Source organism: Tripterygium wilfordii, chromosome 16 (genome assembly GCF_013401445.1).
Source record: "Tripterygium wilfordii isolate XIE 37 chromosome 16, ASM1340144v1, whole genome shotgun sequence".
Taxonomy (NCBI): domain Eukaryota; kingdom Viridiplantae; phylum Streptophyta; class Magnoliopsida; order Celastrales; family Celastraceae; genus Tripterygium; species Tripterygium wilfordii.
The window spans coordinates 10575844-10601351 of record NC_052247.1 but is presented as its reverse complement, the minus strand read 5'-3'; the positions used below and the strand labels follow the sequence as shown (position 1 = coordinate 10601351).

The window sequence follows — 25508 nt, the reverse complement described above, 5'->3', positions numbered from 1 at the left end:
GTTGTTTTCCTTCGATCTGTCATCACATCACTATTTTAGGCAGTTTCTGTGGTGATTTTTGTGGTTTTTCGGTTCTGATGTGAGATTTGCAGACTGCAGATGATATGTTATCTGTTTCGATTAATTTGATATCTGTCATAATGTTATATGTTTTGTTAAATGTTATCTGTTTTTAATGAAATGTTATCTGTTTGAATTTCTAAAATGACCAAAACTGATAACATATCAGAACAGATATAATATATGCAGATTCATATTCGATTTCAGAAGAATATTGACAGATACAAAACATATATAATATTGACAGATACAAAACAGATATAATATCTGCAGATTCATATCCGATTTCAAATGGAAAAAAGAAGTTCGAAAAAACAATAAAACCTCAAAGGTGATGCGCCTTGGTCTGTGGAGTTGATTGGAGGTGTTGATGGTCGCCGGCGTTGGCCGTATTGACCGGATCTAGCTCTTTTTCAAACGGTGGTCATGATTTCACGAAGTTTTTCGGCAACTCGAGTGATTTTCTACAATTGGTGATGACTGGGCTTTGATCGGGCTGACCTAGAGCTTCATTTTGATAGTTTATTCGTCAAAAATGATGGTCGGACGACCAACTTCCGATATGGTGGCTAAAGGAAGGAGGAGGAAGAAGAAGAAAGGAGGAAGAAGGAGGAGGAGGGAGGGTATTTTGATAAGTTGATAAGTTTTGTCCTTTTTTCTAAAGTCTTTTTAAGATTGTCCTTGTTGGAATACAACTTTTAAGTTTTGTCCTTAAGAATAAAAACCCCAAAAATTATCTGGTCGACCCTAGCTGTGGTAGTCGTAGGTTCTTAAATTATCAAATCGACCTCTAATAAGAGCCTGAAACAATGTAATAGAAGTCTGAATTCGTGTTTTATTTGTTTCAGATCTCATTACACAACTCACGAAAACAGTGTAATTAAGAATGGATAGTGTAATAAGAGACTAAAATAAAGTAATAAAATGCTTAAACAATAAATGAGAAGCTAAAACAATGTAATAAGAGATGGAAACAATGTAATAAATATTCGTGTTTTAATTGTTGTAGATCTTATTACATTGTTCATGAGAACAATGTAATTAATAATCATCAGGTGAAACATATCAACAATGGATTTTGTTGGAAATAGTTTTTACATGTTAATTCCGAATATGTAATTTTTTGGAAATCTAACATGTATTTTGAGAGGTAAAATGTTTTGAAGTTTCGGTTAAAAACAAAAGATGTGAGAGAAAAGTAGATGCCCATTTTTTCTTCTTTTTAATTATATTTGAAATTGCCTTGTCAAGTGTACATGTGGCATGCCACATTTGTTATTTATGTTTATGTACACTTTATTTGTGTATGTTTATAGCATTACCGAGTTAGAAAAGATGTATGGTTTATTCGTCCTTATAAGGATCCATTTAAAATCAATTAGGTATTTTCCCAAAACTTGGTAAGTTGGGCTTAGCTTATTTGTTGGACATGGAAGGAACAAACTCGTGGGAATAATTTCAATGTATCCATGAGAAAGGGAATCTCAGAGCAGACACTATAGTTGACTCAGATAAAAAAATATGGCAAAAGGGTACTTTTCATCCCTCAATTATTGGTCGGGTTTCATTTTCGTCCCTTAGCTTTTTTCTCTCCCTTTTTCATCCCCCAACTATGGGAAAGTACTTCATTTGTCCCTCGAATAAATCCGACAACGGAAAAATCCAATGTGACATCCTATTGTTTGTCATATCATATATAGATTCCACGTAAGCATTTTCTTACCCCAGTCTCACTTGAAGGAAAATGATATTTTCCAATAATTAAGGGACGAAAATGAAACTCGCCTCAACTATGGGACGAAAATGAAACTCGCCTCACATAGTTGAGGGATAAAAAGGTAAGTACCTTTTTGCCCAAACAATGTAGTTGAATTGAATTGTATGGGTGTGGATTTCTTTCACTGAAAATCCTAAATTATCCGCTGCTTCGCTTATAGTCTACGAGCCTTGATCCGCTCCATCATCGATCCTTAGCAATGGCCATGATTTAGAGATTCGCCAATCAAGTTAGTGCATCGCACTGTCCCTTCAGGCTTCAACAGCAGATAATCAATTGACGCCCCACATAAGGTGAAAACGATACGGTACAATCTGCCACAAGAAGACTTTTCCGCGCAATTTCTAGCAGTGCCGTTGATTACAATCTGCCACATGAAGAATTTTCCGCGCAATTTCTAGCAGTACAGTTGATTCTACGGTCTGTTGAAAAGCAACTGTAATTTGAACTTACGCTAAGTACGGTCGATTTTTATATAAACCCCACAAACCCACATTAAAACCCTAAATATTCCTTCAAGAAGAAGATTTTTTACTCCAATTTTTTCCCCCTTCTGAGAGAGTCTAGAGAAAATGAATGGCAGAACCCAGGAGTCTCTGCGAGGTATCAGTTCTCTCTAACACAACAAATGGTGTTGTAAATTTGTATTGCTCTCTTCTATTGAACTTGATTCTTGCGATCGCAATCTGTTTGAGAAATTGTTAATTCAGAAGTACAAAGAGGATTGTATTTGTTTTGCGATAGGCCTGATGTTATTGTCATTTAGCGATACTTATTGAATCAAACGACATTGTTATCTTACATGTCAAGTACTTGTGGGTTTTGTTTTGGATGGACTTATTCTTAAGATCACAATCTGTTTGATAAAATGTCTATTTAGAAGTTCAAAGAGGTTTCTCTTGTTCTTGTTTGCAATAGTCGAGATGTGATTGTTTTGTTTGCAATACTTGTTGAAACGATGACACGATGAAACGAACAACATTGTAATCTTACATGACAAGTACTTGTTGGTTTTGTTTTGGATTAATTATTTACTTTGAAGGTTCCCTTTATACGTTGTGCTCTTTTATCTGACCACTGCAGGAGTCCTGTAAGCACTTGATAGTTGATACGACATTGACTTGTTCCTCAGTTTGTTGGATTCCTGTAATGTAATGGAGCTGGATACTCTTGCTTCTGAGTCAATGTGCGTAACATAATAATTAACTGGTAAGTTTGATAGTTGGAGTCTATATCCTGGTCAATGGATTTTTTAGGCGCTTTAACTCTACTTTTTCATAGACAGCGCCTTTTCCTTCTTCTTTTTTTATTTTTTATTTTCCCACATTAATCTCTTTCCTCGTGGCTTGTTGTGTCTGATATTTGCTACTCCTAGGTGTGTTGGTTTGGAAAATGCAGAAGATGGGAATCTCTTTTATAAAAGAGAAGCCTATACATGTAACTAGTAAAAAGGGTGGTCTACAGAATCAAATTAGACTGTTAACATAGATGATACTTCTCCTCTAACTGCAGTGCTATGCTAGGTTTTCATTTCAAATCAAATCTAGAAATTAGAAATATGGAAGTCAGCAAACAGCCATACTGCTAATGGTACACAACCTTTATGAAAGAGAAATTGAAGATGATATCCTGTGATTTACCCTATTAGTTTTGTTTTTCTTCCAATTTATCGGAAAATAAATCTGGTAAATCAATATGCAATGTGTTTTTCTCTACCTTTGTTTTGAGTCTTAATTTTAAAAAAAAAAATTCTTCTGTCGTCTAGTTTGGAAGAAAACTGTGCTTTCTTGGGTGTTGCTTCAGTTTACTCAAAAAGATAAACTCTATCATGTATTATGTTCAAGTTCAACCATCCACTTTCTGGCTCAATCATGATTCAATATTGTAAAAATTAGCTTGATATGGTTGTTTCATCAAGTTTCTAACTGTCAGCTGTAATTCTTTTCTATTTTTGCATTTTTGAGACAGATTAATTGAGCTATTATTGAGTAAAGGTGTCTATCAAAGTGAACCGATACATTTCTTTTCATTCTTAGGTTCTTTGACATTTTAAAAATGTGATTCCGTACTCGGTTCATTTGTGTTTCTGACAAACTAAATGATTTGAATTTTGAACTGCACATATAGCTTTGAAAATAAATTTCTAACATACTTTTACATGCATATACCAGGACGGATTACCTTTTTTTTTCGTGTGACTTGATATGTCAGTTATTATTATTTTTAACTATTTTGTTGAGCTGTAAGCTTGTGTTCATTGATGCATTCTGTCAAATTTCTTGCAGTTTCGATCAAGCCATTGACTTTTCTACCTGACGTCTCATGAAAATTTCTGAAAGATATTAGAAAATGTCTGAGTGCAATAAACCTTTTAGAGGCGATCAACCTTCAATTGCATACAGATTTAGCCAAGTAGAGGGGGCATCCTTTGAGGTTGTCCATAAAGAATATACCCCCACTCCCTCTAATAGCAATCATCATAGCAACATAAAATCTGAACACAAGTCATCAGCAATACTGAGCACGGCTGAGCTGATCTTTGCACTTGGCCAGCTATGGGATCGTGCAAATGATCGAGCTGTTACTCAACCAAACACAAAACTGAACTATGATGGTAATAGCTGCCAAAAGAAGGTTACGCTGGAGAATCCGGGTAGAAAAGTAGTTAGCAAGGCACATAGTTCTGTTAATGGTGAATATTTCTGCTTTGATTTAGAGAGTACTAACCATTTTATACCAATGGTGCAGCCAACATTTGAGTTTCTTAAAGTAAAGCAGAAGATGCTGGTGGTTGAATGTTTTAGTGAAGCTTTTACTCAGTCATTATCTTGGAGATTTCTGCGAAGTTGCTCCGAATTTTCGGATGAAACTTGGAAAGGAAAGGGACTTGCAAGCATAGGGATCTCCCATAACTTAGATAAAGTATATGGGTGGATGAAGGAAATGGTTCCCGCTGGACGAAAATATCCTGTCAATATCTCGGCTAATGAAAACAATAAAACTCATGATTGCTGCAGTCTTGGAGGTAATTCCAGCATTGTAGGGAGATGCATATCAGGAAATAATAGAAATCCTGCTTACAGTTCAGTTGGAGGCCCTGAACACCATTCTGATTTTTTCAAGTCAAAAGAAGCATTGTCATGTGAGAACACATGGGTGGAAACAAGTGCAGGACTTACCCATTCTCTGTACTCGGATTATTTCTGCAATTCTGTAGATACTAAGGCAGATGTTCGTTTTTTATGTACGCCTAATTCTAGTCTTTGCACAGATTATCATATTAATGTTTTAGCTTCATGTGGGAGTACACATGAAGAATCTAAACATAAGATTGATGGTGGTGAGCTGCCTGAAACAAAAATTCAACAGCCTGAGAAGTATGCCGCTGTGTGCAAAAATGGTATTGATATTCACCCGTCAGTGCGTGAAAGACCTCGTTTCATTCTTGCTAAGCAAGAGCATGCTTTTTCTGGAGCATTGGCTGGTGTATTTGTTAGCCTCTGTCTGCATCCTATCGACACAGTTAAGACAGTTATTCAAGCTTGTCGCGCCGAGCAGAAGTCCATCTGTTACGTTGGAAAATCAATTGTTTCTGAAAGAGGTAAAAGACTATGACAAATGAAGTTTATTTTTATTGCCTGAAGTCTGTAAAACTTCTTTCAAAAATGAGGGGGCTTCTGCTTAACATTATAACTTAGCTTCTTTATACTTCAGGTATGATGGGACTTTATCGTGGAATTTCCAGCAATATTGCATCCTCTGCTCCTATCTCTGCTATTTACACTTTTACATATGAATCAGCCAAAGGGGCTTTACTTCCTTTTTTCCCCAAGGTAGTTTTGCCTATAATCTAGCCAGTTTCTTCTTCTTTTCCCCCCTTTCATTCGTTATTATAATGTGGGCCTTGGGGCAATGAGCTAACATTATGGCAATGTATTCCCTCTATAGTTTAGGGCCTTTTCATATTCTTTACAGCAATGCTTATTTGTGTTTTGAAAACCTTACCCATTCCTTTTTTTGTGCAGGAGCACCAGTCGGTTGCTCATTGCATTGCTGGTGGTTGTGCAAGCGTTGCAACTTCATTTATCTTTACCCCTAGCGAGCGAATAAAGCAGCAGATGCAAATTGGTGCCCGCTATAATAACTGCTGGTATACTTAGAACACACTTATTTTATTTCCTATTGGAATAGCCTGTCTTTTTTGCATTCTGTAGTTAAAGGGATTTGCCTATTTTAGTTAGGTTCTTGTAACTTCTTCATTATAGCCATTAATTTAGCTTTCGCTAAGGGTTAGTGTTCTGTTGTTTTATTAATGACCTTGCAGGAATGCCCTTGTTGGAATTATCGGAAAGGGCGGCTTGCCTTCATTATATGCTGGATGGGGAGCTGTGCTCTGTAGGAATGTTCCCCACTCAATCATCAAGGTTAGGTCTGTTGTACATACTAGATGGGGTTCACGTGGTATGCCAGTTGAAAATCAAAGTGAGAAGTGAAAAAGGGGGAAGGGGAAAATGGTTTCTTGAGTTATTATTCATTTAGTAATCTGATTGCTTTATGGTAAGATGAGGTTTGCACCATGCACACGAAGGAGAGACAAAGAGGAAACATTGGACTATAGTCTAAATTCTCTTCGGTTTAATGATAAATAGAGGGAGTGTATATTGAGTGGTAAAACGGTTCAAAACATGGATTCTAACACCTTTGGAATACGCGTTTTGAGTGGCAAAGATACGTCTTTCTTTGCGTATCTTCTGTTAATCATCCTTTTCGACTTCAGCATCTTACATCAAGGCCATCTTTGTTCTTTACCACTATGTGCAGTTTTACACTTATGAAAGCTTGAAGAGGTTGATGATATCACAAAAATCTAATGCTCAACCTAGCACATTGCAAACTGTTAGTTTTTCTCTGCCCTGTCCCATTTTCGGTTATTTTCTATAAGTTGTATTTCAACCATCCTCATTGTACTGGAACCAGAATTTTTTTTGAGTGACAGTAGTCACTGTATATGATAACGTAAGTTTTACAATTATACAGTTAGTTTGTGGAGGAATGGCAGGATCCACTGCTTCTTTATTCACAACTCCTTTTGATGTGGTAAAGACAAGACTACAAACACAGGTTTGTAAGTTTCTTCCATTGTTTGATTGTTCACATAATCCCAAGTCCAATTTGTGAAATCATGTACCTGAAGTTTTTTTTGCTTACTAGAGCAGTTGGAAAGCTTTCTTAGAGAGGTAGAGGAGTTCGTTATCTAGTCCCTAAGCCTTTTGGAGGTTATGTTATCTAGTCCCTAAGCCTATGGAGGTTCAACTGTAAGAAATTTCCATTTCATATGTGCTCAAACTTCAGAACTCCTCCCATCTGTTTATAGGTGGGCTAGTGGTACCATGGGTTATAAGGACACCTGGAAAATCGTGACCAAAAAATTGGATGTCATAGAACCAAAATTAGACCTCATTAGAAGTTGTACACTGTTGTCTATGTTTAGCTAAATTAATTTTCCCCGTTTTCGTGTTTCACCTGGTAGCATGTATATTGTATAGTTTTATTCATGGGTCTCACATTTTCAGGTTCCTGGGTCGATGAGCCGATATCATAACTGTTTCCATGCTCTTAAAGAAATAGGCAAACGGGAAGGATTGAAGGGTCTGTACAGGTATTAGTTGCTTACTTGCTCTATGTTTGCATGTTTTCATCTCCAACCATGATTGGCTCATTTAGGTCATGTTTTGCATGGTAAACAATAAAATGTGGACTTAGATAGTGTTTTAAACTCTTTTTTGCCCTAGACATTTATCCCTGCTTTAATATTTGTCTGTGTTGCCTAATTTATAGCTTAGGCATTTGTGACTCAACTCCTAACTAAGGTAAATAAAAAACGCGTGATTGTTATATATTATTAACCATGCTTGATGTTTAATCTTGTCAGGGGATTGATACCAAGATTCATTATGTACATGTCTCAAGGAGCGCTCTTCTTTTCATCTTATGAATTTTTAAAAAGTTTATTTTCTTTGGAGATGCAACCGCTTAATGACCAAAGAATCAAGTACAAAAAGGAAAGTGAAGTTGATTCAACACCATTACCTTCCCCATCCTAACAAAAAAGGCTGCATGGTAGCATTCATTTGTATTTTTTTTACATGAGCATAAAGAGAGTTTTTTTTCTTTTTTTTCTAGTTCACTGATATCTCTCTGGTAACACAATTGTGTGGAGTCTGAGGCATATCAAGATTCAATTCAACCAATCCTTGCTAATGCCAGCTTATAGATAAGGAAGAAGTGTCTATTGAAATAACTTTTTCGTCGGAACTAGAAGTTGTGCCTGAAATGTGAACTGTGAAGTATTGGGTTTGCCAGTTGTTTTGGCTGAATGAGAAGTCTGTCCCACAATATCTTAGGCTGTATTCGCTCACTTTTAGGTCACTGAGACCACACGGCTGCCACTGGCTGTGCATTGTACTATTGCAAAGTGTTGTTTTTCCTGATGATCTGATTCATTGTTGTAACCTATCAAAGTTCATAATGAGAAAAAGGAATACTTGATGGGAGATAGTGTTGAGACCAGTTTCTTTCCCGGACTTTTGAATGCTTTAGTGGTCTCCTTTCCCTGTTTATTTCTATTGCGAAAATGATATTTATCCCAACAACAGGGATTCCAGTGATCCCAGTTGTTGAGGTGTGGTTATTGTATGGTAGGTACTAATCTTTTGAAGTTAGGGGTTGAGTGAATTGACAACAATGTGCTGACTGCAGAAATGGAATTTCTTAAAAATAACCACTCAAAAGATGGTATATGTCCAGGAGTGAAGCCAAGACATAGGGACGGACAAATGATTTTATGTCAAAGTGCACAAAGTTAAAGTAGGGGGTTCTTCGGATTTTTTTTGGGTTATCTATTAATTATACTTTCGAAAGTACAAAAAATAAATAGTTCTGAATCAATAATCTTGACTTTCCCTTCATCGAGAGAGATTGATATACACCAAATCTAGGAACCACATTATTGTACACTAAATATTTGTCGTTAGAACACACCAGAAATCGTCGATGATCAAGAAGTCTCGACATATGATGAGATCTAGATTTTGAGTGAAAAAAACTTGAATCAAAACCTTATTTAACACAATAGCAAGTATATTATAATAGATCTAATATTACTAGAGAGGTGGAAGAAAGCGAGAGAGGGGGTTAATGATACATTTGGTCCTTCGCAGATAGGTTGTGTGACAACTCAGTCTCTCACATTTCAAACATAACAATTTGGTCATTGATCTTTGTGACGTGTAACACGGTCAATTTTCATGCAAATCCGGTCAATCAATGCGCTGACATGGCAACAAAAAGTCAAAAAAAATCATTTTTTCTAACTAATAAGCATAGATCCAGATCTACTATCATGGAAGAAAGAAAAGAGAACAAAGCTCAGGATTTATTCTTTTTTCATCCCAAACTCTTTGATGGTGAATCTAGGCAAGACAATCTCCCTTCTAGGCCAGAAGCTTGACCTTCTGTACCACCCATTATTCAGGTTTGACGAGTACATGTGTCCAGCCACTCGTTAGTCACACCTTTGTCTGCCTCGCTCCCTGATCCAAAATCTTTCATAATTGGCACACAATCCTCTGCTGGAGCTCCCATGCGTCGAGATCATGCACATTGTCCTTTGTTTCCCTATTCCACGTTGGCAAATATTAATTGAAAAAAATTAGTATTTTTGACTTTTTATGACAGACCAACAATTTGACTGACTGAATTTACATGAAAACTGACCATGTTATACGTCACAAAGATCAATGACCAAATTGTTACGTTTGAAATGTGAGAGACTGAGTTGTTATATAGTCCATCTGTGAGGGACCAAATGTATCATTTACCCGCGAGAGAGGTGACTAGATTTTTTTGAGAGAAGTCTTAGAGAAAATCGTAACAAAATTGATTAAGGTACAAAGATGGATGGATTTTTTTATAAAAGATTTAAATTCGAATCTTTATACTTACAATTATGATTTGTCAAGATATTTAGAGAAAATAAAGGATTGGATCAACTAAAACCTCATGATCTATCCTCGTAAAAAAGAAGATTTGGTAAAATCTTCTTGATCAAAGGACGATGTAGTACTTATGGTTGCATGTCATATGATTTGGAGTTTTTTTCTCCGTATAGGGCTTTTGACGAATTTTAAATACCACAATGGCACTCCCATGTTTAATGACGTTGTTCCAAATAGCGTCACTAAAGATAATAGTTTTTTCAATTAGGAGACAATTTTTACAATAACATTTTCCTTATATTTTACAAACGACATTGTTATAGACAACGTTAATAATGGACGAACACTAATGATGCCTTTTGTAATAGCGTCATTTAAAGAAATAACAATGATGTTATTATTAACGGTGTCATTGTTAGAAGAAGTACACAGCTCAAGGCAGTTTTTAGCAACCATAAATAAAGCAACATGTAAAGTAAGAAATACTAACCAAAATCTAGCGGTAGAGTAACATTTAATCAACAACATGGCATCATATAAAATCACGTACCAATTGAAGTTTCTAATTCATTAACAAACTACATGTTAAGTAACATAATCAAGGCGATTTACATGTCAGTCCTGCTCCTAGTGCGTGGAGGCCAAGTGCTAGGAGTAGTAGATGGTCCTAGAGCTGGAGCTTCCTGTGTTAGCTGTGATTGTTGCATAGTGAAATCGGTAGCAAATAGAGCACTTCCACATCCACGTCCGCGTCCTCGACCTTGTGTACGCCGAGGTACTCATGGTGGTCTAACTACAATAGCATGGGTCGTAACATCAGCCAGACGATGTCCCTCGCCAAGCTCATCAAGAATGTCGCGACATGTTGCGAACTAGTTGTGGACAACAGCTTCAGCAGCATCATTAACCGCATCCCTCAAAGAAGCAGTACCTCTCCTAGCCCCCGCCAATGCCAAAGTTGCCTGCTGATATGAACTGCCAGCAACATTTTCATCAGAAAATCCGAATGAAATATTTTGATTCCATGGTGTCATTATTATTACCTTCACCAAAACATACCAAAATTAACATTTCAACTACTCTATATCATCACAAATAAAAACTCAAATTTGCAAAAAATTGAACTCCTATGCTTGAACCAAATCGAAAGACCCAAAAACCTAACTCTACCAGGAATATCAACACCTAATCGTATCCATTGAATATAGTAGAACCAAAATTCATTCCAACTCATACCAAACTCACCTATACCTAAATCCACATGCTTACCAAACAAATTTCCACATAAATCCACACAAATTTACAAAATCGCAACAACTAAACCCAATCAAAAGGAAAGAAACAAGTAATTCTTACCTCAGTTTGGAGAGTGGCTCGGCGCTAGAGGATAGGGCAAAATCCTTCAACCACGGTTGAGGCACGATGGAGGCACGGTAGAGTCATCGGGGGAACGTACGTGGAGTCACCGGAGGCAACAAGGTGGAGTTGTCGGTGGAGGAGAGAGTAATGAGGACGGGGGTAAGTGTGGCGGCGAAGGGAGGCTGTTTAGATTTAGGGGTTTTAGGTCTGATGTGTTGCGAAAATGATGTGAGACCCATTTGTTATTCTTCAAGGGATGACACTATTCCAAAAAAGTCATCATATGATCTGAAATGACGTCGTCACAAAGAGCGTTATTTCTGATGCTCTTTATAACAACATCAATAGTATGAAACGTATAATTTTCCTTAAGACACTATTGATAACTGCGTCATTAATGTATTGATTTTTAAAACCTTATGACACTATTGAGGACAACGTCATTAGTGTAAAAAAATATTGATGAACAACGTCAAAAGCCATTTCGGTAAAAAAAACATGGGAGTGTCATTGTGGTATTTAAATCCGTCAGAAGCCCTATATGGAAAAAAAACTCTATGATTTGCTTAGGTGGGTGATAGCTGAACTAGGCAGTCATTCGGGTGATAGCTCAACAATCAACAGAATATTTGTAATGCTATCCTATAGTATACTACCACCATCTATCAATACTCCAGGATATGATTATGACAATGGCATACCTGAGTCTACCGAGGTTTTGGGCGAACTCTACATAAGGGATCTTAGAGATTTGAATCTATACTAGTATTAGTATTTTGGGCTACACTAGTATTAACATTTTTCAAAAATTTTAAGGTCCTGGGCTAAGGCCATCCTCATTGATGCCCTTCTGTATACTTTTGGTTTGTTTCTATAATATTTGCTGCTTATCAAAAAAAGAAGAAGTAATATATGTATGTCACCATGATATCAACCACTGAAGTTTCAACAATTCGATGGCAAAAGCAATTTACATCAACATATCATACACTTCATTGAGACTTGCAACAATGTCGGAACCTATAGTGATTCTATGGCGAAACAATGTATGAGTTCCCTAAAATAAGCTACATTCCAACAGTAGACAGACATTGCATGCTGGATCCATGATAGTAGAATAAGTTGGAACGACATTTTCTAACTGATTTGTACAACACTCATGGAATAGACGGTCTTTAGAATTGACTAGCATATTAAAAGAAGGAAAATTCGATGATTGAATTTAACTGCTCGGACAGAACCGATCGACTGCCTCAATCGATTAGTCAGTTATCGTCAAATATATGTTAGTGAGGACCGACTAAAACCCCGAAAAAATCGACTAAACCGTCAATAATCAACCAAATTGGTCGATTATTTTTATGTCAAAAAAAAGAAGACAATGAACACCCCTATTTGATTGATATATGCATTCAAAGTATGTATTAGAGGCTCTTGTATACCCTTAAAGTTTTTTTTTTGAAATATCACTAAAAAATATGCTTCTCATTAAAATCGAACATTGAACATATATATCTCTAATTCAATCGATTACCAACACCTTAACATGCCTCAATCCCACCATATTGCAATATTATCAATTACAAAAGACAAATAGCCGCCTCAGACATCAATGTTTCCTTTTCAGCTTTCACAATCGAGAAAAATAAATAAATAAATATTTAATTAAATAAAGCAAGAGAAGGCATATTTCGCTTCTCTCTCTTCATCACCTCTCACTTCGGGTGCGCAGCCTTTTTAAAGACTTCTTCTTCACCCTTTGACTCCCCTCCCCAACCCCACTGCTCCATTTGTTTCATTTCGCCGTCTTCGATAGAGCGCCGCCATCTTCTTCACGTCGACGGCCCGTTCCTCTCAATTTGGCGAGACTTCTTCGCAGACACTCGCCGTGCGTCACTGAAGGTTCTCTTACCGGACTCGTTGAAGGTTTCTCTCACTATCCTTTGCCTTCCGAATTTATCTTTCGTTTTCATTGTTTCAGTTTCTTTGAACCATTCCGCCCTCACAGATATTACCTTTTATTGAACTGAGATTGTGTTCTCTCTGTGTATTTGTGCTGCTAATGTGGCATCGAAGTGGATTATGTTTCTTTGCTTGCGATTATCGGTGCGTTTTTATTATTTGAATTTTGCATTGAAGGCCTTCTAACTGTTCAGTTTTCTCAGAAGTTTATTTTTTTTTATGCAATTATTGCATTACGGAAAGTATGTTTTATTTTGGAATTGAGTATTTCATATATATTTGTTCGAGAGTTTTTGGAATTCAATTGCTTAAGTTGATTACTCGGACTATGAATGTTAACACGAATGTGCTTACATAGTAATTAAGCGGGACAGTGTGTTTCTTGATAATGGCTAAGTAGCAGATCAAATGAATTAGGTTAGCTGTTTGAGAGTTTCATGAATCCTTAGTTATTTAGGACTTCAATGCAAATTATGCTCACCTGGATATGGAGTTACTTTAAACTCGTGCTTTAGTTGAATGAATTTTGTGAGTGGTTTCAGTTTCATTTTATTGTTGATGTAGAGGCTATGCGTTCATGTTGAGATGCTCATTCAATGTCGGGTAGAATTGGTTGATGGATTTTAATAAGCTGTGGTTGATCCACTGATATGCTGTATGTGTTGCTTTCCAGGAAGTATACCATGGCTCTCATTGCCCAGGCAGGTCCCTCATATTGTGCTCGGACTGAGACAACATGTTGTACAACTGGGCATAGTGTGGTGTTTAGCACGGCCAGTAATTTAGATACATTCAAAATGAAGGAAAAGTGTTCTAGTTTCCCTTCGTTATCATTTAGTTCTACCAAGAATGGACAGATTTTGCATATGGACAGCACAATTGGAAGAATGAATCGATTGTTTGTTGCTGCTAGCCCTCCTACAGAGGATGCTGTGATTGCTGCAGAGCCACTAACGAAAGAGGATCTTGTCGCATACCTTGCCTCTGGTTGCAAGCCTAAGGAAAAATGGAGGTAAAATTTGATGTTTCTTTGATTAGAAGCGCACAGATTTTGCTCCTCGTCATTATACTTACAGATGCTCTGGTAGATATTGTGTGTATTTCACGACTAGGCAGGCTATTTTTGCACTTTCTCTATTACTTTTTTGAGATGGTACATAATCATGATTATCTCCTCGTCCATTCAAGTTATGCATTGCGTTATGTAATATCTAAGTTATCATTTTATTACAATTGCTTATGTGATTGGTAAATGTGTCATTTAATTGTTACTTAGTCTGTGTGGATGGGCCACAGAAATTTTTTTGTCATAAGCACTTGAGGCTTTATTGGTTTAGGAATTTCTCATTTGAACGAAAGGTGCTGGAAAACATGTTTTAGTTACCATATTAGAAAAAAGTTTTCCAGAAAAATTTCAAACACTTAACTTGTTATCAAGTGAAATGTGAAACATGAAATTACAGGGTTTGATAGCTCTCCAGCACCTACTTTCCGAAGGTGAGTTTGTTTGATATAGTAGGTAGTAGGTACTTTATTTCTAAAATTAAGGACCCAGTACTTTATTTCTAAAATTAAGGACCCATTTACTATATGGACACTTTGCTCTATGATAAGTAGCTTCATGCCGAGAATGTTCTAGAAATTGTGTCCTTTGAGGGCAGGGAAAAGAGTGTAGCTAGGCGTTTAATGTGAGTCTTGGACGCACTGCTCTATACTGCTACATATACAGATATTGATTTTGACATCATCATCAAGGATGCATATTGTAGCACAAATATAAATTGTGGGTACCGCGATCTTCTCTACCTGAGCAGAAGTCTTGATAAAACCTCATCTAAAGACAGAACCTGAATCACATATATTTATTGAAAGTTGTTAATCACATTTAATCATAATTTTTTTTTATCATGAACCCTTTAAAATTACATTTGTACAATTATGAAATTTAGGTTTTTAATCCTTATATTATGTTTCTTCGGATAAAGTTACATCAATATCCTTTGATTCTAGATCAAAATTAATAGAGTATTTAATCAAGTTATGTCATCAGTTCATTGGGGAAACTAACATAGTAACATCATACACCCTCTAGGTACATTTTTCTGAAGCTTGAGTAATTCCTTTTGGTGTAGTAGTGTTCTACGTTGCCTCTTTGGTTTGAATTATAGAATACAGGAAATAAGGCTACTTACAAACTCTATCCCTAGCCTTGTACCCCAGTTAATAAATTCCTTGGCTTAATGCTATGTTTGGTGAATCATAATATTAATATGTTACCCCAAGTTCTGGTGTTAGAATTCAGGTGGTTAAAAGTATGTGGAAGTTTTGATTCACTTGTTCTAGTTGATCCTAGAATCCTGTATGAGTCATTGGCAAACCAAGTGCAGTGTGCCCTATAATTTTCTTCATATGGTTGGGATCCCTCCCTGGTGTTAGTTATGGAATGATTAGTTACATCACTTCAGAACCATGGTGGACTTTACTATTCCCTGGTCTTTTTTTTTTTGGTAAATCTCTGGAAGGATTTTCTCGCACTCTAAGTACCAGTGATACCAATATAAGTTAAAGTTCACGGTCTTTTATGGCACAATTGAATCACGTTCTTTTATGATGCAATTGAATCAATAGTTTTGATATGCCCGAACAGGGAAGAAGGGGGGAAGTAGAGTAGTTTATTTTGATCCTATGACATTCCTCGAACATGTAGTTTTTTTGTATTAACAGATAGCATTTTTCTCAACCTTTGAATTTGTTTCATATGTTACTAAAATATGTTTGTGTGCATATATTTTCATTTTTTTTTCCAGAATTGGTACTGAGCATGAGAAGTTTGGTTTTGAGTTTGGAACTTTACTTCCCATGAAATATGAACAAATTGCTCATTTGCTCAATGGTATTGCGGAGAGATTTGACTGGGAAAAAATAATGGAAGGTGACAACATCATAGGGCTTAAACAGGTAAACTGATATTTTTTTTATTTCTGCATATCTAAATGAACTTCACCGTATATGCGTTCAATGTCTCTGACTTCCTTACATTGTTTTTAATTTAATTGCATGTTAATGTGTGGTAACTCCATTCTAAATCATTTCTATGACTTATCTTGTTCCTCAAAGGTGTCTTCAAGAACTGTCAAGAAATATGTGGAATTTATCAAATTTGAATTTTTTTTAATCTTAAATCTATGCTTTACTTTGGATCAGGGAAAGCAAAACATATCATTGGAGCCCGGTGGCCAGTTTGAGCTCAGCGGTGCTCCTCTTGAAACTTTGCATCAAACTTGTGCTGAGGTTAATTCACACCTTTATCAGGTTAGTCGAAACGATACACTTTGAAATGTGCATGAACAACTAGATTGTTGAGTCCAGTTTTCATTTGTTTTCTTTTTAATATGAAATATATGCTCTGGGATTGATCTGCTGTTGTGTTTATCATCATCAGTGTCGTTGTCACCTTCTTCAATGATTACAAAGATTATATTGGCAAAGTTGTTTGACATTGCCAACTCCTATAAAAGCAATTCATGGAATGGCCATTACTGGGAGTTGTAATCTGATTGAATCATATTTTCATCTCTCTCTCTAGTTGTTCACTTATAAGCTTTAATTATACATTACTATCCCCTGTAGTTCTTGTTTGACTCATTTGACACCTGTCTTTGTGAAGGACTGTATAATCTTGCTCTTTGTAAAATTGATGGCATGTGCTAGATTATGGAACAGAGAAATTGTTTAGAAGCAATTCTATTCATACAAGGGTAAAAAGATTTTTTTTGCCCTGTAGCGACTTTAATGATTATATCATAAAGCATAGGTCACTTTGTTTTGTGGCCACTGGCCAACGTACACAGATTTGCTTTTCTTAATTTTTGCTCCTTTTCCTTTTTCATTATTTATTCTATGTGGATTTTCCTTTGTCAAAGTGGGTTGCATGTTCTCTTGTGTAGGCGTTGGGGTGAACTTGAAAATTTACACTTTTAAGTAAAAAAAAGAGGCAGCTCATGAAAGAAATGTAGTGACAGTCAGCAAGTAGATTGTCGAGAGAACCATTCTCCCTGTAATATTTAGTCCCTTGGGGATAATCTTAGAAAATCTAGGAATTTTTTCCAGCCGTTAAAATTTTCAAATATATGTTGCCAAGCATGTCCCAATTAGAGCCTCAAGATGGCGATATTTTTATGTAAAAAATAAATAGAATCCTTCCAAAGATGTGGCACAACCAATAATAACAATGTTTTTACTGTGAATGACATAAATAATGGAAAGTGATCTACTTGACTTATTGGGTATTATCCATATTCTATTGCTGAAGGAGTGCTTTCATTCAAGAGTAGGAACTACGTGCCCTGCCTTGATAAAAGATCTCTCAAATAATGGAGCCATAAAAAAAATACTAGAAGTAAATCACTCTCCCTAGTTCCTAGACCCTGTGAAGAGAGTGTATCTTCATGCCTTATTCAACAAAGGATGCCAATAAGGTGCACGACAAATGCCATCTGCAAACTAAAACCTTTTTGGTCTCAGCTTCCAGCTCATCTTCCATCTGCAGCCAAGACAAATACCGTAATAGACTGCAGGCCTTACATTGTTAAAATATTTTATTTTGTTTTCAAATATCATCGTAATACTCTATGCAATAAAACTTGTTTATTTTTTTTCTCGTCTTCTTATTTCAGGTGAAAGCTGTTGCAGAGGAAATGGGAATCGGATTCTTAGGAATTGGCTTCCAGCCGAAATGGGGACTTAAAGACATACCTGTTATGCCAAAGGTGTCACCATTTCCTCTCTCCAGCCCTTCTCTTTTTTTTTTTTGGTGAAAACAGAAGTGCTTTAAGGGTTAAAGGGGAAAAAAAGAAAAAAGAAGGAACTGATTTGGCATTTTTTTTCAATTCATCATGTGCTTGCCACACAATACATCAGGCAACACTAGATATTTACATTAAATTAAAAGAGAGAGATAATAAAAGTACAGTTTTTAAGATCCCAAACGAAATAGTTTGCATTCCTTTTTAGCCAAAATGTCCAGGATATTGCTCTCAGGAGATAGATACATTTTTTCAGAACTCTGTCAACACTTCTACATTGGGAACCCCAAGGTCCTTAATTTAGGAACTTGGTTTCCAGGCAATCAAACCATTTGCAAATTAAAGGTTTTTCTATAAACTTACAAAGATATATAACTGTTTCTCTTTTATGTTTGTACTATTGGGTATTTCCCATATTGTCTTGATTGTTGTTTGAGGATAGGATTGCGGTGCGATATCCCTGTTGCTAGTTTTATGTTCAGGCTGCTGATGGGTGATTCACCCCCTACAAACTTCATTTGAAATTCTGTTGCTTCCATGGTCATTGCAATTTTGCAAGCCCACATGTTTGCCACTATTTTCTTGTAGGTCAATTTATAGGAAGCTTGGTTATTTAATGATGACGAAACCTTCATATTTGTTAGAGTTGCATGTTTAGAATGATTGAGGGTCATCGGGTTATTGGGCTTTGATATATGGACAGCCCTTCCAGATTTGTCCATTGAGCATCATCCTTGATTTTAGATACTTTAGCCACTTGTACTCTTACATGCTGTTTTGGCACAGGGACGGTACAATATTATGAGGAATTACATGCCTAAAGTTGGCTCACTTGGACTTGATATGATGTTCAGGACATGCACTGTTCAGGTGAATTCCATCTACCACTTTTAGGACATAAACCCTGGAGTGCTGGATATTTTAATGATTTGGTGAACGTTTTTTCTCCCCTCATTTATCTCCATAATGGGTGTATGTATACAAACACTTTTAATAGGTTAATCTGGACTTCAGCTCTGAAGCTGACATGATCAGGAAATTCCGTGCTGGTCTTGCTTTGCAGCCGGTGAGTAACTTTGTGCTGTTGCTTCTGACTGTAATTTTCTCCAATTGTTGAATTCTAACCTGTGCAAATAAGCAGATAGCGACAGCTCTCTTTGCAAATTCACCTTTCACTGAAGGAAGGCCGAATGGTTATCTCAGCATGAGAAGGTTCTTTTAAAACTATGATATGGTTGTACTTTTTAATGTACTTCTTCCTTTTTCTTAGATGTTTTTTTTTTTTCCTTTTATTCTGTGACCAGCCAAATATGGACTGATACCGACAACAATCGCGCTGGCATGCTTCCCTTTGTTTTTGATGACTCTTTTGGGTAAGTTTAATCTTTTTGCCATCCCATATAACACATCTAATAGCTTGTTTGGGACTAAAAAATAACTGGCGTCTAATACTAGTAGAAAAGCTGTAAACCAAAATCATCATTTATCTTTTTAAAAACTGATCCGTTTGCTAGTTTGCGAATGAATGATCCCTCAAGTCATTCCTCAAACAGGGTCTTAACTCGCCAGCTATAATACTACAGAATGTTCGCGGTAAATGTGTTAAGACTGCTCTTTTTTCAGATTTGTTTTCTGGTGCTTGTGATCTGGATGAATCTCTTGTATTTGATATTTTAGAACTTATTTCTTAATTCTTATACATACTTTGGTTTTTTTTGGTGGCACGTTAGTAAAATTCTTTTTTGGTGTTCTCAGCAAAAATGCTCACATTGTTTGCTGGGGAAATTTCAATTGAGTTGTTGAAATTAGCTTAGATCCTTGCTTGCTTTTTCTTGAGAATTTTTGAACCTGATTCTGTGTGATATGTGCAGCATGCTAACCTTTCATTTGCTTATGCATAGAACCTTTTGGTTTTCTCTACAACCTACATTCACTTATAATATGTACCATACCCTTCAGGTTTGGGGTTCCATATGTTGCCATACGTCTTTTGCATCCTTTGCATCCAAAATGTTAGTATTCTGATTGAAATGCTAAGAGGATGGCCATATTATATGTGTCCGTTTGGGCAACCATTTTACAGCACAACATATTGTTTTAGTACAATAAATTGTTTTGACTCACCAAACAACATTTTTGGGTTAGAATTCCCAAACAATTTTTGAGTATTCCAAAACCATTTTATTGTCATTTTGAAATTGTTCCAAATTGAACAATTCTCAAACCATTTTGAGTGTATTTTCCTATTATGTCCTTGATGTTATTTGGAATTTTATTTTTAATATTATAAATTAATAAATTATTATATGTCCTCACCGAGATAATGGTACATTTATTATTAATATTGTAAATAAAAGTCTTAAAATTAATTTCAATGTTTTTATTAATATTATAAATTATTTGTTATTTATTTTCCTATTTATTTGAATATGTTACCACTTGATTGCATAATACCCCTGCACGTAATTTGTCACAACAATTTTAACACTAATATTCTATAAGCAAAAGTATAACCAAACACCTATCAGCGTTTCAGGAACCATAAATGCTATCATTTTTTACCAGCATATAAACTACTCTTTAGCATAAATGCTTTGTTGCTGCCAAACGACTACTTTCTGGCTGCAATTCCGAGAAACGACTACTTTCAAAATGCTACCAATTTGAACAATTTTTGTAGCATTTCCATTTATATTCTTTTTATGTCCTTAGTATTTCATTAATAATCTTTATTTATAAAGTAATTAATTATCTTTATTTTATAAATTAATTAATTATCTTTATTTTTTAAATTAATTAGTTATCTTTATTTTTTAAATTAATAAATTATCTTTATTTATAAATTAATTTTTATTTATTTTTACATTTATATGCGTTTGTTGCAACTAAAATGCATAATACCCCTACACATAATTTGTCACAAAATGTTACATAGCATAAATGTTACCATTAACAGTGGAACCAAACACTACCAACCATTCATCTAGCATATCTGCTACTAAAATTGTCCAGCATTTTTGCTACCATCATTTTGCTAGGCACTAGCATAATTGCTACTTCAATATGCTTTACCAAACGGACTCATTGTAGACAATATATACTACAATATATGCTACTGTCAAAATTGTTTACCAAACGGATTGTGATTTGCCCCAATAAAATCACCAGGTGGCAAATAGTGATATTCTAGTTCTAAGAAATGTATCCATTCTACATATGCAGAGATTATATGTTCTGGGATATCCTTTTCATTTTTCAACAGTTATGTGTGTTGTATTGTAAAGGAAGTAATATATCGTGATTCTTTGTCTTTTAATTTTTACACTGTTCTTTGCAGGTTTGAACAGTATGTTGACTATGCTCTAGACGTGCCAATGTATTTTGTTTATCGGAAAAGGAAGTACATGGACTGTACTGGGATGTCATTTCGGGTTTCCAGCTATCCTTAATAGCTTTGAAGTTTTAGGCTGTTAATGTAGCCATGCCATTCGTTGTCCTCAAATCATTTTTTTTACATATTTCTTTATAAGTTTATATATTGCCCTTTACTTTCTAGCTTATGCTGTTGATTGTTTGAGAATAACACAAGTTGTACCACACTTTTGCAGGACTTCATGGCTGGAAAACTTCCTTGCCTTCCGGGTGAATTGCCTACCCTTAACGATTGGGAGAATCATTTGACAACAATATTTCCTGAGGTTTGTTGCATGGATTTATGGTCAAGTGGCTTAATACATCTACATATATGTAAACCAGATTCGCTGTTTGATTCAGGTCAGGTTAAAGAGATACTTGGAGATGCGGGGTGCTGATGGAGGGCCTTGGAGGAGGTTATGTGCTTTGCCAGCATTTTGGGTATTTAATTTCGTTCCTGTCTAAATGATACTTTCTATTTTGTGTTTGGTGGTGTCGTTTGTTTGGAAGAGAAAAGGGTAGAATACTCGGAAGTTTACTTTTAGCTTCACTTGTGAAAATTTGAAAAGATCTATTTGGAGACGATTTTTATTGGTATCTGAATTAGCATCAACATAAGAATCTGTACCTTTTGTTTGTGTATGAACATGTGGCCCAGTGGTGGAGTTGCAAAGGTGCGACCTAGAGTCTTAGGTTCAATTCCTGGTAGGCTCTCCACATATATTATGCGGGGGTAAGGTTGCATACATCGTGTCTGTTTACGACCCACCCACTGCGGGAGTTCCGTGCACGGTAGTTTAACTTTTTTTAGTGCTGTGTTATATTGTGCATTCTTCAAATCCATTGTGGACATTCTGTTGTTAAATAATATGTCTATGAAAGGCATGTGGTTACTGCTCTCTTCATCAGCATTAATTATGCCCATATGTGAATCCCCACTTGGTTGAGTAGTGGAATCCCATATCCATCAGCAAGAAAGAAGTCATATGTTCAAACCTTCTCTCCCTTGAAATACTTAGCTGCTGAAAAAGTCAACAATCCTGCACAAGCTCAATGTGTAATAAACTTACTCGGTCCAGCAAGTCATGTTGATTTTCTTGCATCTATCAGGTAGGCGTATTATATGACGAAGTCTCGCTCCAAAATGTTCTAGACATGACAGCTGATTGGACGAAGGAAGAACGAGAAATGTTGAGGAATAAGGTAATAGCAAAGTCCTCGTCGTCTTCTTACATGTATTAATCTTTTCACAGTTAGAGGAGGTAGTTACTCCATTTCTTTATGGTCTGTTTATGCCGATTGATGCTCACTTAACACGTTATGGGATAGGATATTAAAATTTCCAGCTGTTGTGTTTGTCAAGTATTTACTCTTTACTTTGTTCTCTATGGCATTGTGCCTGGAGAACCTTTCGAATTTTAAGACCTCCCATTACATGGTCACCTTCTCTTTGTATCCTTTTCTTAAACATATTTAGTGAACTTGACTGCTACATGTAACAGTCCTTCATTTTAACTCCGTCATTGCAGCACTTCATAAAGCTTATTTTTGAAAAGTCCTTTTGACATCAAACAGCAATGGAATAGTCAAAAACAAGTGTTCTAGTTACAAGATTACTTAATCGTACTTCATTTTCATCATTGATAAAGAGCCTTCCTTAGCCCATCTTTCAACAGATCTTGATAGTGAAGCTAATATATAAATCTTTAAAGTAGGTTCCAAAGACAGGTTTGAAGACAGCATTTCGAGATGGATTGTTGAGGCATGTTGCTCAAAATGTTGTAAAATTGGCAAAGGTAAGTCTCACGATGTGGTGATGGTTCTGCTTTCTTTTTCTTTTTTTTTTCTTTCTCTTTTTTTTCGGTTTCTGTAAAATGTGATGTTCTTCTGCAGGATGGATTAGAAAGGAGAGGATATAAGGAGTCTGGGTTCTTGAATGAGGTAGCTGAGGTGGTTAGAACAGGTAATTTTTTGGGAGTCTATATCATGTATGTGAGTATCATCTCTCTCTTTTTCACTACCTAGTTCATGAAAGGGTTTTTCTTATAAGCAAATAGATGATAGGGGCACCGAGGCAGTGCCATGCAACGATAGAAAGAGGGAACTAACTACAGAGAAATCAATACGTGTGAAAATGCGCTTATTTTGTTGACCTTGAGAGGTTAGTGCTTCACATTATCACATAAAGAGGCCTTGCTCAAAGTGGTGCAAAATATATACGAAATTGGCATTGTACGAGATACAATTTTTCTTTGAAGGCGCTATATAATTTATTAATTGTAGAAAATTGCTGTTCAATGAGTTTCATCAAACCTATTTAGGTGTGGAGAATATTTCTTAGGGTTAAAATATCCCTCATGGGTAAAGACAAGATTTTACCCCTCTTTGTGAGGCATTCGCAAGAATCGAATGCATGCCTTGAAAAGAAACAAAATCAAAGAAAAAACGAAATGGGTATTGTAAATTTGAAAGATAAGTCTTTGTTAGCATCTTGGTTTTGCTCCTTTAAAAGTCATTTCCTTACATCGTAGCAGTTCAGGGTAAATAATGCTAACGAGGATCGGTTAACACATTGTTTATTTCCTGATTTTAATGCATTTATTTGGTAGAGAGTATGTGGTGGTCTGAGATTAGTGACAACGTGATGGCAGGTGTGACACCAGCTGAGAAGCTGCTGGAGTTATACGATGGAAAATGGTGTCAATCTGTGGATCCTGTTTTTGAGGAGCTACTCTACTGAGGTAAATTAGAGTTATGACAATTCATCACTGTCCTCCTGTGCCTGTGCGTAACCCTCTCTGATTTAGGGTGTACCTTTGTTGTTTCTGTTCCTACTTTAATAACTTCACCGCAATAATTATGATGTATACCCCTTGGCTTTAGGAACCTCTTCCCGATATGATCGTTTAAAACATAAATTATCAATAAAAGTTGTTGAAACCTCATTAGAGAAAATGAATCCAATTTTCAAAGCAGCGAGAAGGTGGTTTGTGTTCCATAAAAATGCATGCTTAGAACACTTCAGTGTGACGAGCATGATCTCTATACCAAGATTGATTCATCCTGTAGTTTCTTTAATGGAAGACTTGATGCGTATGTTGAAGTTGAGAACAATTAGTTTACAGAACTCGTGGTTCGAGCCTGTGCACTTCAATGATGATGATGCATTGGCTGGTGTTGCTAGGGAGATCCACCGGTGGAGTCATTAACCAAGAGTAGACTCTTTTTTTCTTTTTTTTCCTTGGCCTTTTATGGATTGGGCCCCATACAAAACAATAAAGAGGATATCAGGCAAGACTTGGCTCCCTATATGGTTCAATTTTGATTCACTTACATTGATAGGGTACGACTTGTAAGGGTCCAAATTATAAGTAACTTTAAAGTCTAGAAATGAGTTTCTAAACAGTAGAGTTTGTCTCCTCTAGAGGTCGTGAATTCGATTAAGCCCGTACATAATATTTTCATCTACTCATCTGGTATGCATGGTTTGCCCATACATAAAAAATAAAGTTTTCATCTACTTATACGGCTTGCGTATTGTTTCATCTACTTATCCCAATAGTGTATGACACTGATTGAGGGTGGTTTTTAATGGGTAAAAATATACATTTGGTCCCTCAATTATACATTTGATTTCATTTTTGTCGTTAAACTTTTTTGCTCTTAAAATCGTTCCTCAACTATTCAAAGGTTCCTCGTTTGTCCTTCAAATGATTTCGGCATTAGAAAAATCATAGGTGACATCTCAATTGGCGTAATCTTTACATCTGTCATCTCACTTGGCTTAAATTTTACACATCATCTCACAAAATTCTCAAAATACTTAACTATTGAAAATTCCCAAACTATTTTGTTATATAGTTTAAGCATTAAAAGTGCTGGACATTAATAGTTTAGCGATAGTATCGTTTATGTTTGTCAAAATTTGTCAATTAGGATTACTATGATATGCCAAAATAGATGTCAATTTGGATTTTTCCGACTACTCTCTTATTTGAAGGACGAAATAGATATTTTTCAATAGTGGAAAGATGAAGTTAAGAACAAAAAAAATTTAAAGACGAAAGTGAAACTAGAGGTATAGTTGAGGGATTAAATGTTAATTTTGTCATATTTAATGAGACCCTTGTTATG

The 25508-nt window shown here is 35.9% G+C and overlaps 2 protein-coding genes across 5 annotated transcripts; both read left to right on the top strand.

The window, feature by feature from the left end:
- The first annotated feature begins 1989 nt into the window (after window positions 1-1989).
- LOC119980617 (S-adenosylmethionine carrier 1, chloroplastic/mitochondrial) lies at window positions 1990-8386 on the top strand. 4 transcript variants are annotated; one of them, XM_038823392.1, is made up of 10 exons: window positions 1990-2440; window positions 2921-3046; window positions 4123-5438; window positions 5552-5670; window positions 5863-5987; window positions 6162-6261; window positions 6659-6733; window positions 6875-6958; window positions 7411-7496; window positions 8021-8386. In XM_038823392.1, exons 3-10 carry the CDS (start codon window positions 4187-4189, stop codon window positions 8040-8042), a joined length of 1863 nt encoding a protein of 620 aa, XP_038679320.1. In that variant the 5' UTR covers window positions 1990-2440; window positions 2921-3046; window positions 4123-4186; the 3' UTR covers window positions 8043-8386. The 4 variants fall into 4 exon arrangements, with proteins under 4 accessions (XP_038679320.1, XP_038679321.1, XP_038679319.1 ...); XM_038823391.1 differs by having other exon boundaries at window positions 1991-2440; window positions 7770-8386; XM_038823394.1 differs by lacking the exons at window positions 1990-2440; window positions 2921-3046 and having other exon boundaries at window positions 4299-4490; window positions 4586-5438; window positions 7770-8386.
- A 5452-nt stretch (window positions 8387-13838) lies between these two features.
- On the top strand, window positions 13839-24341 carry LOC119981379 (glutamate--cysteine ligase, chloroplastic). Its single transcript, XM_038824471.1, has 15 exons — window positions 13839-14167; window positions 15963-16113; window positions 16360-16467; window positions 17832-17924; window positions 18747-18830; window positions 18958-19026; window positions 19102-19172; window positions 19265-19333; window positions 21298-21391; window positions 21569-21658; window positions 21735-21815; window positions 22485-22577; window positions 23090-23170; window positions 23268-23337; window positions 24026-24341. Exons 1-15 carry the CDS (start codon window positions 13839-13841, stop codon window positions 24112-24114), a joined length of 1572 nt encoding a protein of 523 aa, XP_038680399.1. The 3' UTR covers window positions 24115-24341.
- The last annotated feature ends 1167 nt before the right edge of the window (window positions 24342-25508 follow it).

Bases quoted from the DNA above. Each gene is read 5' to 3' on its own strand.
- LOC119981379 (XM_038824471.1), top strand. From the start codon at position 13,839: ATGGCTCTCATTGCCCAGGCAGGTCCCTCATATTGTGCTCGGACTGAG. The intron at 21,392-21,568 runs GTTTCCAGCTAT...ACACTTTTGCAG, and splicing joins GTACTGGGATGTCATTTCGG to GACTTCATGGCTGGAAAACT. The intron at 21,659-21,734 runs GTTTGTTGCATG...TGTTTGATTCAG, and splicing joins TGACAACAATATTTCCTGAG to GTCAGGTTAAAGAGATACTT.
- LOC119980617 (XM_038823391.1), top strand. From the start codon at position 4,187: ATGTCTGAGTGCAATAAACCTTTTAGAGGCGATCAACCTTCAATTGCA. The intron at 5,988-6,161 runs GTATACTTAGAA...ATGACCTTGCAG, and splicing joins GCCCGCTATAATAACTGCTG to GAATGCCCTTGTTGGAATTA. The intron at 7,497-7,769 runs GTATTAGTTGCT...TAATCTTGTCAG, and splicing joins GGATTGAAGGGTCTGTACAG to GGGATTGATACCAAGATTCA.